Genomic DNA, 13,840 nt, shown 5'->3' with positions numbered 1-13,840 from the left:
TTGAGCAATGAAAACCTTAGGAGGAAATGGCATAACTTCTTGGAAGGATAAAGCTTCTTTGGAAGTATACGTTCATATGTGTGTGTTTAAAAATAGTCTTGTTTAGGGGCACCTGGGTGGCTCAGTCGTTAAGCGTCTGCCTTCAGCTCAGGTCATGATCCCAGGGTCCTGGGATCGAGCCCCGCATCGGGCTCCCTGCTCTGCTGGAGGCCTGCTTCTCCCTCTCCCTCTCCCCCTGCTTGTATTCCCTCTCTCGCTGTGTCTCTCTCTGTTAAATAAATAAATAAAATCTAAAAAAAAAAAAATAGTCTCGTTTACTCTGTAGCAGAGCTGGGCAAACTCTGCCCCATGGCCCAAATTAGCCCCAATACCTGTCTTTGTAAATAAAGTTTTATTGGGACACAGTCACACCCATTTGTTCACATATGGCTGCTTGTGGCTTCTTTTGAGCTACAGTGGCAGAGTTGAGCAGTCATGACAGACACCGTATGATCCGCAAAGTCTAAAAAAAAAATACTTATAGTCTGAACTCTCGGGGGGAACAGTTGACCCACCTCTGCTCTCTAGGCTTCTGTCCTCTAGCAAGGTTAAATCTTAACTGCACAAACCAGCTTGGTTAAAATGATCAGTCAGAGAGAAGAAGGGGAAAGCATGTGAAGTGTGAGTGGGGAAAGGTGGTGGTTTCATCGTTGCTGTGTTTCGCAGACTACACATTACAGAACTTAAGATGGCTTTGCTTGCCGTAACAAGGAGAGTCACCAACAAGGCTCAGCTACTTGACTGATCCACCCTAATCGGGCAGTCCCATTGCTTTTGGTGTATAGTTGCTGGCTGTGTGCTCCATTTTGCTGTAGCTTTGTAAAAATGACGGTTCAGAGGAGGTGTTTCGCTTTGTTTTTCAGCATCTCGTATTTCTAGACCAGAGAGATGTGAACTCTAGAAAGGTAAACTTCATTTTATCTAATTAGCTAACAAGGTAATACTCACAGATGAACCATATAAGATTTAGATGGAGTATTCATGGTAAAATTATTGTAATAATATTTTATGGTTATTAGTCCATTTCTCAAATATATCTTTTTAAATCCTAATTTTAAAATGCTGGATTATTGAGCTGAAAATTTTTCTGTATTTCATCCAAAGTAAAGTTTCCTCTTGACCTCTCCCCTTGCAGGCTGTGGCCCACTGCCTGCTTAAAAGCCCTTGGCTGGCATTCGAGAGTCCCAAGTTCTAGTCCTGCTTCCTGGACTATGTGAATTAAGTTTTTCCACGGCAGTTGCTTCATCCGTAAGATAGGAGGCTGTGGACTAGATCCCAGTGATTCCCCAAACAAGGATGAGCAGTGGACTCCTCCCCTGGGGAAGGTCTCTTTACAAATGTCTGTTTCTAGCATTTTCCCCCAAACTCTCCTGCTGCTCTAGTAGTTTCTAGAGGGCTCCCAAGTATGGGGCTCCTCAGCCAGGTTGGAAGGCCCTGGCTCAGATAAACTCTTACGAGCCCTCCTGATTCTGGCTTTGAGAGATCATTGTTTTAAAATCGGTGATGATGAATAAACGTCTATTAGTGATAGTCCTCTCTCCCGACGTTTGGGCCAGCGAAGAGGTACTCACTGTTGTTGTACTCACTCACAGCTGCTGCTGAAGATGATGATATTCTACCTGAAGTGGAGGCCTCCTTTATGGCTGACGAGCTGCATTCATGTCGAATCTACGTTAACCCTCTTAGCAATTCCGTGAAGTCAGCCAGGAATTAGTGTCCCTAATTATGAGTGACTCTGGGTCTCAGAGTTTAAGGGACTTTCCCCAGACTAACGCTGCAAGGCTAAGATTTGAACTCAGGTTTCCTGACTCCAAATCCAGTTCTCTTGATTACACACATTCACACAAATGGCAGAAGGAAGTGAAGCCATGTGGGCAGAGGACACAGTGGGCTGAAGGGGGAAAGAACTGAAGAGGGTCATTTATAAAATCACACAAGCCGAAGTTCGAAAGACCTGGCCCCATGTTAAGAACTGGACTCTGGTTTATCCCCTAGTGGATCCAGGTGGGATTCAAGTCTAAACATACAAACTTGGCTCAGAGGCAAGAGAGGAGGCTAGCATGCATTGCAGGGTCTACACCTGAGAGTTAGGGCCTCCTTAAATGCTGGGCCCCAGGTGCCCCAGGTGCCTCACTGGCCTCAACCTAGTCCTGGCCCCGATCAGAGGCAAAAAGCTCGTGCTTGTGCTTCTGGCCCCCTAATTCCTGATGTCCCCTCACAGAGCAGACTGGGGCCTCATTCAGGTTTCATGGAGGAAGCAATAGGCCCACTGGCATCCACCAGAGCATGATTTTTTATTGTTAAAGATAGAGAAGTCCTGTATTGGTGGATGCCACCTGCACCTGCCTGGGGTCCAGTCTCCTGAGCTGGTCAGTCCAGGCAGGTCACTTAACCTCTCTGGGCCTTATCTGAACAATGGAAAGTAACAAAGCACCAGCACCCTGAGAGGAGAAGAGAGGGTCTCAGCTCAGCATTTGTAAAAGGAGGGGGCGGGGGAGAGTAAGAGACTGTAACTCTCCTTGAGGACCAGCACAAAGCACATCTGTGGAGTTGTTTTAAGTCCAAATTTACTACCTATGTGTGTGTTATGGTTAATTGCCAACCGTTAGGCAGCGGAAGGGCCACTTAAAGGAGGGTTAGCAGCTGTGAAAGTAAAACTCCTGTCAAAGAGCCAGTGTTTGTTCTCAAGTAATTGCTTCTGACTCAGATGTGTGGGGATGTTTTGCTTGTGAGTTTTTCATTTCCTAACAGACAGAATCACACATTTGAAAGCTCATGTTAATGAAGAGTATTGGCAATTGCCAATTACAAGTAAGCAGACATGGAAATTGTCCTATGTGTCTTTGTTAATGACTTTTCTTTTTGAAAAACTACCAGGAACTGGCCAGAGAAGAAACGAGTAACACACATGCAGAGGCAATATTTTTGCAAACTGTTGTTGACGAATGACGCAAAAGGAAATGATCTCTCTGAAAAGAAGCTAATAGTTTTGTGTTTTGTTTTGTTTTGTTTTTTTTAAGTTTTTAGAAGCTAATCGTTTTTAAATAGGTATTTACAGCACCGTTGTATTTCTCCACCAGGGATTGGGTCTCCAGCCCTGAAACACCCCGTTCACCCACTCAGATGTCCAGAACAAAGTCTCATTAGGTGCACAAATACCACGCAGGTCTAGGGAAGTTAAGGAGTTAATGCTTGACCTGTAACCAGTTCTCCTGGGGAGGGGCCTTAAGCTTGAATAGGAATTTATGGCATTTAAAATATTTCTTCTTGAAGGGTTTTCCATTTGGAAAATGGAAAATTTTCCTGTGTGTACCTGGCTAAGTGACTTGTTGGAACAGTCCCTCCACTAATGAGTAGAGGTCAATCATTCCATTTTACTGTCTGGTTGCTGGTAGAAGCAGTGCGTTCTCCCTTCTCAAAATGAGGCATGTTTATTTGTTTGGACTATATCCAGCTGGCTGGCTTGGTTAATAAGACTGCATTTCAGGCATTCTGGCTAGTGCTCCTCAAAGAAATGGATTGGCACCCGGGGGCAGCGAGCAGAAGGAGTAAGGAAAAGAAATTAAATTGCTGGAATAACCTTGAGGGCAATGTCTTTCTGTCTCCAGGCGCCCGTTTCCACCCGGAGACCGAGTCACGTTCAATGGGAGAGACTGCCTTTGCCAACTGTGCTCACAGCCGATGTCGTCCAGCCCTAAAGAAGCCGCCTGCTCCAGCAGTAAGTGCCCCAGCCACCCGTTGACATGAGTTCCTCGTAGCTCAAAGGTCGCTTAGGCAAGTGCCTTCCTTCCTGTGAAGCTGTTAGCTAATGCTGAGCATAGTCGCATCTAAGGCGTTTGCGATTGTAAAGCCTGAAGCCTTCGCTAAAACCCGTGCAGTGAGAAGCATCTCCCTGCTGTCAAAAAGGCGTAAATAGGATTGGACATCAAACTGTGCATTTTGAGAGTAAATGAAGGAAAAAGAATGATAAAACTTTCTGTGAGAAATGCCCATTTCCTCATCATGGTGGTTGAGATGTGCAGACATTTGGTGGTGAAGGGATTGATAGCTCTGTCTATTAAAAAAGCTGTCCCCACTGTGCCTAGGGCAAGTGCGGTGATTTATACTCACCCTTCTTTATATCTGTTATCCTTAAATATTTATTCACTTGGAGGGTTTCTGACACTTATTTATTGAACAGATAGTTTGCTGAGCACCTACAATGTGTGACGTTGTTCCTACTCGAGATCCAGGCGTGAACAAAAACTCAGCATCCCCAGGAAGCTTACTTTCTAGCAGGAACAGGCAGACCATAAATGCAGACACCACAATATCTAATATTTAAATTAAAGTAGGAAGAAAATGCAGGGTAAAGGGACTGCATTTATAGGGGGCAATCAAGGGAGACCTCTCTCAAAAGGTGACACTTAAGGAGAATCTGAAGTGTGGGAACAAGATATATATATGCCAGGGGATTTGTCATTCTTTATGGGGAGGTCTTGTGTGACCTGTAGGAATCCAGAGAAAACTAACTTGCTCCCAAACCTTCCCCCTGCTAACTTCCCTCATAGTGTCAGCTGCACTGTTTCTCCTAGTAAATAACATTGGGTAAGTCAGTTACCTTTTAAGTGAGATGTATTCTGATCTCTGGCACCAAACAATGACGCTCTACTTCCGTTTCCGCCCTGGGGGCATTAGGAAGTAGACCAGAGGTTTGCCTTGGTTTCTGTGGATTTTGCCAATCTTTGGGAGATCTGCAACAAATTCCATTAAGCTCCTCCAGTCTCTCAGTACATAAGAATGACATAAGCCACTTCTGCTCTGGAGGAATTCTGTGCAAGCCATCACAGTGATTCCAAATCTTTTTGTTAAAGAAGAAGAATCCTTATACCTTTGTTCAAAAAGAATGTTCTGACCAAAGCATTTGCATAGAAATTGGATTTGACCTTTGGGAGGAAAGAATAAAATAGATGTATTAGTGCCTCTTATTCAACACGACCAGATCCTTAGCATGTGAATTTATATGCCCTGCTGATAAATGCTAGCAGCCTGAACAGGGCAAGAGCTACAACGTAAGGCCCAGTCCTAGACCCCTAGGAGGGTTTCCAGTGCTTCACCCTTCTTACCTACCCTGCCCCAAGCAGGTCACTTGGGAGGTGAGCTGGGGTGGGAATAGTCACCCCACTGTGTGGGAGGGCCTACTTCGGAAGTACATTACCAAAAACTTTGGAGGAGTTTTTCAATCTAGTTAAGAAAAAGAGGATTTTGTGAATCCCAGGAAAGAAGGATAGCTGCTAATAGGGGATCATGTCCAGAGGCCTATAATAGAAATGGCTATGTCCTCAAATTCTGTAGAGTCCTTTAGTCCAACTGTCGTTTTGTTTTTTTTTAAGATTTTATTTATTTGACAGAGAGAGACACAGCGAGAGAGGGAACACAAGCAGTGGGAGAGGGAGAAGCAGGCTCCCCGCCGAGCAGGGAGCCTCATGCGGGGCTCGATTCCAGGAACCTGGGATCGTGACTTGAGCTGAAGGCAGATGCTTAACGACTGAGCCACCCAGGCACCCCCAACCCCGCTTTGTTTTTTTAAGTAAACTTAAAAAAGTTTACTTAAAAGTTAAAAGTTACTTAAGTTCCTCCCCCTCCCAACGTGGGGCTTGAACTCACGACCCTGAGATCAAGAGTCACATGCTCTGCCGACAGAGCCAGCCCAGCACGCCATAACTTTCTTGATAGGTGAGGAATTTAGGGCCCACGGGCATACTCAAGGTCACAGAAGCTGTCCGTTAATAAGGCAGGATTACAGGCAAGTCTTTGGAGTCCTGGTTTTGGGCTCTCTTTTGTTTCATCTCATACTCTTCATTGTTTGATTTAAGAAACAAACAAAACAGCAGACACTGTTTTGTGTGAATTCTCACACAAATTTAGGAAACAGCGGTGGATCTTTTTAAAGGCTTCCTGTCCTGCCACGCATGCAATTTGGGAACGGGTTTTCTCCTCACAGCGTTACCGAAATGATTATTCCAATTTTTATTAACCGTGTTTTTGCTTTCACTGTATTTTCCATTTTATATGACATACATGTTATGTACATAAGGAAAAAATAAAAATTGTAAGTGTAAAAATGTATCCTACCCAAATTCATGATACCTTTAATGCTATATGTAATAACAATTGCATGTGCGCACATTGTTGGACCAAATCCTATTTTCTCCTTTGCTTTCAATGGATGAAATCTCTTTTCTATGCAACTGTTTTGGTCAGGACAGTTTTATTTTCAACAAGACTTGTCTGTTTAGATCAGTACTCAACTAACATTTATGGGGCATGTGGGGTGTTAAAAAGGAGCTCTTATATATGACGCACACATGCAAAATGCCCAAGCTGGGCAGGCACACAAATACTAGAGCAAGGGAATTCTCAGCAAGTTGCTGAAATTCACTGGAGCATAATTAGAAAACACTTGGTTGTTATTTGTAATTCTGTGAGAATTGCCCTATACATGAAAACTATCCTGATGTGACTCTAATTCTTATTTTAAAAATGTCTGAAACTTGGCAGATTGCCCTAAATCAAAACGAAAAACGAAATGCCTCTTTGATACCATTCACAGAGTCGGTGAAACATATCAGAGAGTCAAGGTCCTCTTTCTCCTTTGGAATGTTCTTTCAAAAAACAAATTTGCTCTTAACTGCAATTTTATTTCACATTCGGTGGCTGGTTTCCCATCTTCACTGCCTAGAGGTGAAAGACAGTGTAAGAGGAAGAGACGTGAAGGGTGGTCAACAGATCTAAATCAGTGATGGGGTGAGAATTCACACAAAACAGTGTCTGCTTGAGCTTCCTGGATGGAGGTGCGGTTTCTACTGTAGCTCATCGGGGGCTACCCCGTCTGGACTGGTCTGGCTTAAAGAGGACTCCCAGGGACGTGCCTGTGGTGTCACGGTCCTTCCTTCCACCACACAATCATTCCTTTAACCTTTATATGTAGTCTTCTTTATCAAGCACTCATATAGTGCTCACTGTGGGTCAGGTCCTATATAACTGGTCCACGAATTTTAACTCATTTAATTCACAGAGCCACCCACTAGCTTGGTACTAAAACTATCTCCTCACAGAAGAAGAAACAAAGGGCCATAGAGGTTAATTTGCCCAAGATTACACAGACGGTAAGCAGTGGAGCTGAGTTACAGACCCAGGCTGTCTGGCTCCAGGTGCCATCCTGATGTCCCTGATGTCTGTTTCACAAGGTGGGCGTCACTCTCTGCGGAGCCTCAAGCGATGGCCTGCCTTGTCCGCACATTAACCCGAGTGTCCAGCCTCCAAGGGCTGTGCCCTTTCTACACACCACAGCTGCCTTCCCTTTGTCGCCAGGTTTGATGAATGGAAACCATGAGGAAGTTATTCCTAGAAACTACTTCCATTAAAGATGATCACCCCTGAATTAGTTAAAACTCTGGCTGCATCTGTGGCTGATGCAATTTGAATTCAATAATCAATAAACCTTCTATAACATGGAAATCATAGTAAAAATTACCTCAAAGGGTTGTGATGAACATTAATTAAACTGCTTTTACTATTAAAAAAAATCAATTGCCTATGTCCAGCTGATCCATACCTTAAAGATAAAAATTGACGCCCAGGCAGCGCCTGGGTGGCTCAGTCAGTTAAGCATCTGCCTTTGGCTCAGGTCATGATCCCAGGAGGATCGAGCCCTGCATCGGGCTCCCGGCTCGGCGGGAAGCCTGCTTCTCCCTCTCCCACTCCCCCTGCTTGTGTTCCCTCTCTCACCGCCTCTCTCTGTCAAATAAATAAAATCTTTAAAAAAAAATTTGACGCCCAGAAAAATATTAAGTCCAACCAGGTTACGGGCACTCCTCTAAAGCTCAGTTCTTCTCCAGTCTTTGCCAGCAGTTGAACTGGATTCCCATGGGATAAGGAGCCGTGCGAGGGGGAAATACGTGTTTGGCAACCTCGAGCGTAGGGAATCAGGGTTTGGATTGTCGTTTCCCGCACGGCTCCTTTCTGTCTCAGGCACCTGAGCAGGAGTGGGCTGCTGTCTACGATCACCGTTCCCATTTCAAAGGGTGTCTGACTGGTGGCTGATTGCGTGTGGGTTTGGTGGATTGACGCGATGACCACCCACACACAAATACATCCAAACCCATCTTCCTCCCGCCTCCCCCTCTGCACAGCTTTGTCATTATTCCAACTGCAGTTGGAACTCCTACAGGTATCAGGGCAAGTGCTCGACTTGGCCTGAATTTAAATCATTTCAGATAAAGAATCATGTGCATGCTTTCAAAGGGGAGGAAGACCTCTTCTATTATTTTATGTTTCCTTTTATAGTTGCAAGATAATTTTTATCTTATCTTTATATTCCCTCCCCAAAAATCATCTGCAGGTTGAGTGGGATTTGTCTGCTGAGACACCTAACAGTGGGTGGGGTGGTGATGATCTGACGCTGGTGTCTGAGTGCCCTGGTCAGGCTCCTCTGCCACTTGCTGGCATTCTCTTTACCTTTCCAGCCTCCATTGCCTTATCTGTAAAATGGGATGGTAATCATTACCTTGTAGGATTAAATGAGCACATATATAGAAATGCTGTATACTTATAAAAAAGATAACTTCCTGTTCAGCAATTAATTTTTGAGTGTTTGTGGGAGACCATCACTGCTTCCTGTGCCTCTTCTTTTTTCACTCTGCTGTTCATGATAGTTGTCTTTATTAGCTCCTTTGATATTTTCCACCAGTATAAAAACCAATGAAGGCAGAACACATCCACACATTATATATAGCCCATGGATTGTTGGACTTTGACTCATGGGGATGGGTTTAATGGCAGGGTTTCCAACACCAGATCTGCTCCTCCTTGTTTGGACACTTTCTTCCTGTGGGAGAGGATGTATGGGTTTCAGACAGGCTGTGGCTGGTTCTGATCCCAGTTCCACCATGCACAGGCTGTATGGCCTCGAGAACTCAATCCCTGCCTCCATTTCTTTGCCTACAAAATGGGAAACAATAATAGTTCGTTTTTCAATGGGCTGTTGGCGGGGATTTGTATGAGTAATGTGTTTGAAAGATTCGTGACGTCTAATAAGCTCATCTGTACATTAACCATTATTCTTTATGGAAGTTACAAGACTAGAACTTGAGCTTAGAGATACTTAGAGCCAGAAAGGAACAAAAGAAGAAGGCATAGCATGATGGTTAAAAAGATGGCCTCTAGGGGCGCCTGGGTGGCTCAGTCGGTTAAGCGTCTGCCTTCAGCTCAGGTCGTGATCTCAGAGTCCTGGGATGAGTCCTGCATCAGACTCCCTGCTCAGCAGGAAGCTTGCTTCTTCCTCTCCCACTCCCCTGCTTGTGACCTCTCTCTCTCTGTGTCAAATAAATAAAATCTTAAAAAAAGAAGATGGCCTCTACATGTCAGAAAGCCTGGGTCAGAATCCTAATCCTCCCTCTTCCTAGCCAGGGAGCCTCGGGCAAGTTATTTGATGTTTTAGAATCTTACTGCCCTCATCTGAAAATTGGAAAATAACCACTTCCAAGGGTTGTAATGAGAGGTGAATGAGATACTGCAAGAGAGGACAGTCTAAATGTGGAGAGGGGTCTTGGAAAAGTGGTACAGGGGAAACATGAATAAACCAAAGGCCTTGTTGTTCAGTGTCCTGAGACATGAACCTGGAAAGGTAGAGTGACAGGGCCAGGGCTCGGGAGGCCTTGAGGAGTTTGACAACGTGGAGCTCCCGAGGATAGCTTTTAATCTGGAGGATGACCAGATGAAAGCCATGTTCTAGAAAGATTAAGGTGGTAATGGTGGTAGTGCTATGCAAAATCAGTGATTTGGGATCAGGGATCAGGGTTGGGGAGATCACTGATTGTGGGCAGAGGTAATAGCAGAGAGAAAAAATGAAGAATGTGAATGTCCAAGAAAGACTATAGGATGTCATTCTTTCATTCATTCCACAAACATTTCTTTGAGTACCAACAATGTTTCAGCCACCAGCCAAATTCTTTATAGTTAACATAATATATTATTGTGAGACAGTTGTCACAACTGAGAAACCAACATTGGTACGTAACCTATTGCATTTTAGTTGTGTGGGTGTGTGTCCACCTCTACCATCAAGATAATGACCTCATTAATATAAGGACCCTATTTTCTCTCTCTTTCACAAGGCCTAGCACAGAAAGCCCTACATCAGCATTCTGGAAATGGAATCAAAGCCATCTCTTTCTCTAAGTGGGCTAATAACCATCTTCTCTTTTTAGTGGATCTAGGTGTTCACTGTAAAATAATACAAATATTACAGAAAAGTTCAAAGAAGGAGGTGAAAATCACCTGAGGTCTCATCACCAAGATAGCATCTCTATGAACATTTTGGTGAACATTCTTCTGGGTTTTGCTAAGTGCTTTAGATGTGTACATAAATTCTTCCCATAGCATTCTGTTCACTTATCTTCTTTTCAAAAATCATTTATTGTTTTGAGTGTCACACAGAAGACTGAAAGCCTTGAATTTGCTTAGGCCCCTTGGCAACAGGGCCGTGCACCCGGTGTCTTGCCAGAGCTGTGCTCTGCATTTCTATTAAGGCAATGATTACCCTGTACTTGTGCTAGTTCTTTGCATGTTTCTCTCGACCAAAAAATATATATACAGTCCTTGTTATTAAGTAGCTATGATGTTATTAAGTAGCTATGTTATTAAGTAGCTATTAATTCACTTGCTAAACGAACATTCCTGTACTTGCTACGGGCACGGTGAGATTCATGAGGACCAAAAAATATATATACAGTCCTTGTTATTAAGTAGCTATGAGCAAGTACAGGAATGTTCGTTTAGCGAGTGAATTAATGCCATCCCCGGAGGGCCTTTGCGGGACTAAATCTCAGCTCCCAGGTCCAGAATGTTGAGTTCCGACTACTGTTTGAATGAGTGAGTGAAGAAGAAGAATGCAGATGGCTGATGTGGTTTTGTGAAATCATACAGGCACAGCTCAGGTGCACGGGCGGTAAAGGGGGTTGGCATGTTTAAAATCACCTTTATTTTCTTATTTACCAGATTTCTCCCTTATTTAATAAGAGGGGAAGCAGTTATTGCTTCAGGTAAATTTGTTGATGACAGTATCACAGATGGGTGTTTTGTTTTAAAGATTTTATTTATTTATTTGAGAGAGAGAGAGAGAGAGAGTGCGGGAGCGAGCACAAGCAGGGGGAGCAGCAAGCAGCGGGAGAGGGAGAAGCAGACTCCCAGCTGAGCAGGGAGCCCAATGCAGGACTCGATCCCAGGACCCTGGGATCATGACCTAGGCCAAAGGCAGACACTTAACCAAACTGAGCCACCCAGGCGCCCCATGTTTTGTTTTGTTTTAAGTAGAAGTGCCAAGGAAGGTATTTTCCCAACTTGAAGTGTGAGGTTGGAGGGAGGGCTCACCGCTCTGGGCATCTCAGGTGCGAGCCCCTGGCCTGGAGGGGCAGGGCTCTAACCTGGTGTGTCAGTTCCAATACTGTGGTCCAGGCTGTGGAGTAGGGTGTTGAGAGAGTTTGGAATATATATAGTAGCCAGAGGGTCATTGCAGAGCAACATTTATATGCAGATTTTTTTCACACTGAAATCCATAACAATTATGAGTCAGACATAAAGATCCCAGAGTGACACATTTTTTCACTTCACCAGAGACTCGATCGATCGTCTCGGTTGTAGGAAAGGAACAAAAGTTTCTGCTTTAATAGGGAATGGGTGTGATTTATGGGGAAGAAAGTACAAGTGAATACAAAAAGTGCCTTAGCGAATGGAAAGTTAATGACATTTTTGTTAATTGCTTTGTTTGACTAGACATGCCTCTTACATGATAAGACCCACACCTTCTAACAACATAGCGGTAAAACTAGGATTTTAATGATTGGACCAGCATTCTTCAGTTGAATTTTAGTTTTTCAGTAGCAGTAAAAATCTAACTATGTATATCAAGAGTGGTATGACCCTATAGATTGTCCCAGAAGGATATTTGAGAAACTGCTATTACTTGTAGTACTTGTCTCTAGCAGGGAGGGAGAGAAGGAAATTATTTTTACTATATGAAAAAAAATTTAACTGTATATATATGAATTGCCTATTTAAAACAAAAGTAGATTACAAATAAAATAATGTGGGGCGCCTGGGTGGCTCAGTCTGTTAAGCATCTGCCTTTGGCTCAGCTCATGATCCCAGGGTCCTAGGATTGAGCCCCAGTCTGGCTCCCTGCTCAGGAGGGGAGTGTGCTTCTCCCTCTCCCACTCCCCCTGCTTGTGCTCTCTCTCTCTCTCTGTCAAATAAATAAATAAAATCTTTTTTAAAAAATAAATAAAATAATGCTAATTTTACAAAATAAAATGAAAGGCCTATTCCAGACTAAAGTCTCGGTGCACTTTGCCCTTTCTGTGACCTTCAGTGTGTGCATATTAAGTGTTTGGTCACATGATGAAAGTCCTGAATGGACTTTCTACCCCTTCTCTTCTTCCTGTCTCTGGAAGGGAGTTAATGAGCTGATGTTTGCTAATGAGTATAGAACCTGAGAAACTGACGTTGAGCTCAAGTGTGATTTCCCCTTTGGCAAGAGCTCATATGTGCTGAGTGACCATAGCCGGTTAAAGATTTATCATACAACTCTTCACCAGGTTAAAGTTTACTACTAAATTAGGAAAACAAGAACGTTAACCCTTCTTGGTACATTTTTTCGTTGAAGTGTAGTTCACATAACAAAACGAACCATTTTAATGTGAACATTCTAGTACATTCACCAGGTTGTAGAACCACAAACTCTCTCTAGTTCCAAAACATTTTCATCCCCCCAAAAGAAAACCCCATGCCCATAAAGCAGCTACTCCCTATTCCCTCCTCCCAGTCCCTGGCAACTACCAATCTGCTTCCATTTCTGCGTTATTTACGGATTCTGAATATTTCATATAAATGGGATACATAAGTAGCCCATTGTGTCTGTCTTCTCCCACTTAGCATGTTTTCAAGGTTCACACAGGTTGTAGCATGTATCAGTACTCCATTTCTTTCTTTTTTTTTAATTTTATTTTTTTATTTGAGAGAGCGAGAATGAGAGAGAGTACATGAGAAGGGGGAGGGTCAGAGGGAGAAGCAGGCTCCTCGCTGAGCAGGGAGCCCGATGCGGGACTCGATCCCGGGACTCCAGGACCATGACCCGAGCCGAAGGCAGTCGCTTAACCAACTGAGCCACCCAGGCGCCCAGTACTCCATTTCTCTTTATGGCTGAATAATATTCCATTATGTGGATAAAACATAATTTGTTTATCCGTTCATCTGAATGAACCTTTAGGTCATATCCATCCTCTGGCTGTTATGAATAGTGCTCATGTGCATATGCATGAACCAGTATTGGTTTGAGCCCCTGTTTTTAATTCATTTGGTCCTGGCACAATTTTAAGAGGGGTTTCCCAAGGGCTATCCCAAATCTCAAAAGCAGGGACTACCAACTTTCTGAATCTCCCCCAGAAACCGTTGGGCTGGTGTCCACTAACGTTCGCAGTGTGGCAGGCTGTGGCATGAGCGCCACTGGATGGCCCCAGGTAGCCTTCATTTGGCTCCCTTCCCTACTCTTCCCTACTCTGCCTGCTCCCTTCCCTACTCTTCCTTCCTTCCGCTTTTCTGCCTGTTTTCCTCCTCCATTGGTGGCCATAACTTGAGCAGAGGACTACTTAGTCCTGCTGGTAGAAGTCTGACCCCCAGTTCTCTTCACCTTGTCCAGCAGAGTATCCGCAGTGCTGAGGACTCAGGTTCTGAACTTTGACACGTTAGTTCTGTCTTCCTGCAC

General features: G+C 44.0%; 1 protein-coding gene across 21 annotated transcripts in view; it reads left to right on the top strand.

The window, feature by feature from the left end:
• The window catches only part of ABLIM1 (actin binding LIM protein 1), a 293,183-nt gene that overhangs the window by 168,417 nt on the left and 110,926 nt on the right, over positions 1-13,840 (top strand). For 20 of the 21 annotated variants that reach the window (XM_035029703.1, XM_035029547.1, XM_035029693.1 and 17 more), the window contains one exon: positions 3,648-3,757. In XM_035029703.1, coding sequence (XP_034885594.1) covers positions 3,648-3,757 — 110 coding nt within the window. Of the gene's footprint in view, positions 1-274; positions 945-3,647; positions 3,758-13,840 lie in introns of those variants that run through there. The other variant, XM_035029656.1, reaches the window with a different exon arrangement.

This window comes from Mirounga leonina, unplaced genomic scaffold, assembly GCF_011800145.1.
Source record: "Mirounga leonina isolate KUSES-001 unplaced genomic scaffold, KU_Mleo_1.0 Mir_114, whole genome shotgun sequence".
NCBI lineage: Eukaryota > Metazoa > Chordata > Mammalia > Carnivora > Phocidae > Mirounga > Mirounga leonina.
Note: the sequence above shows the minus strand (reverse complement) of the source record. Positions and strands in the feature narration are given on the sequence as shown.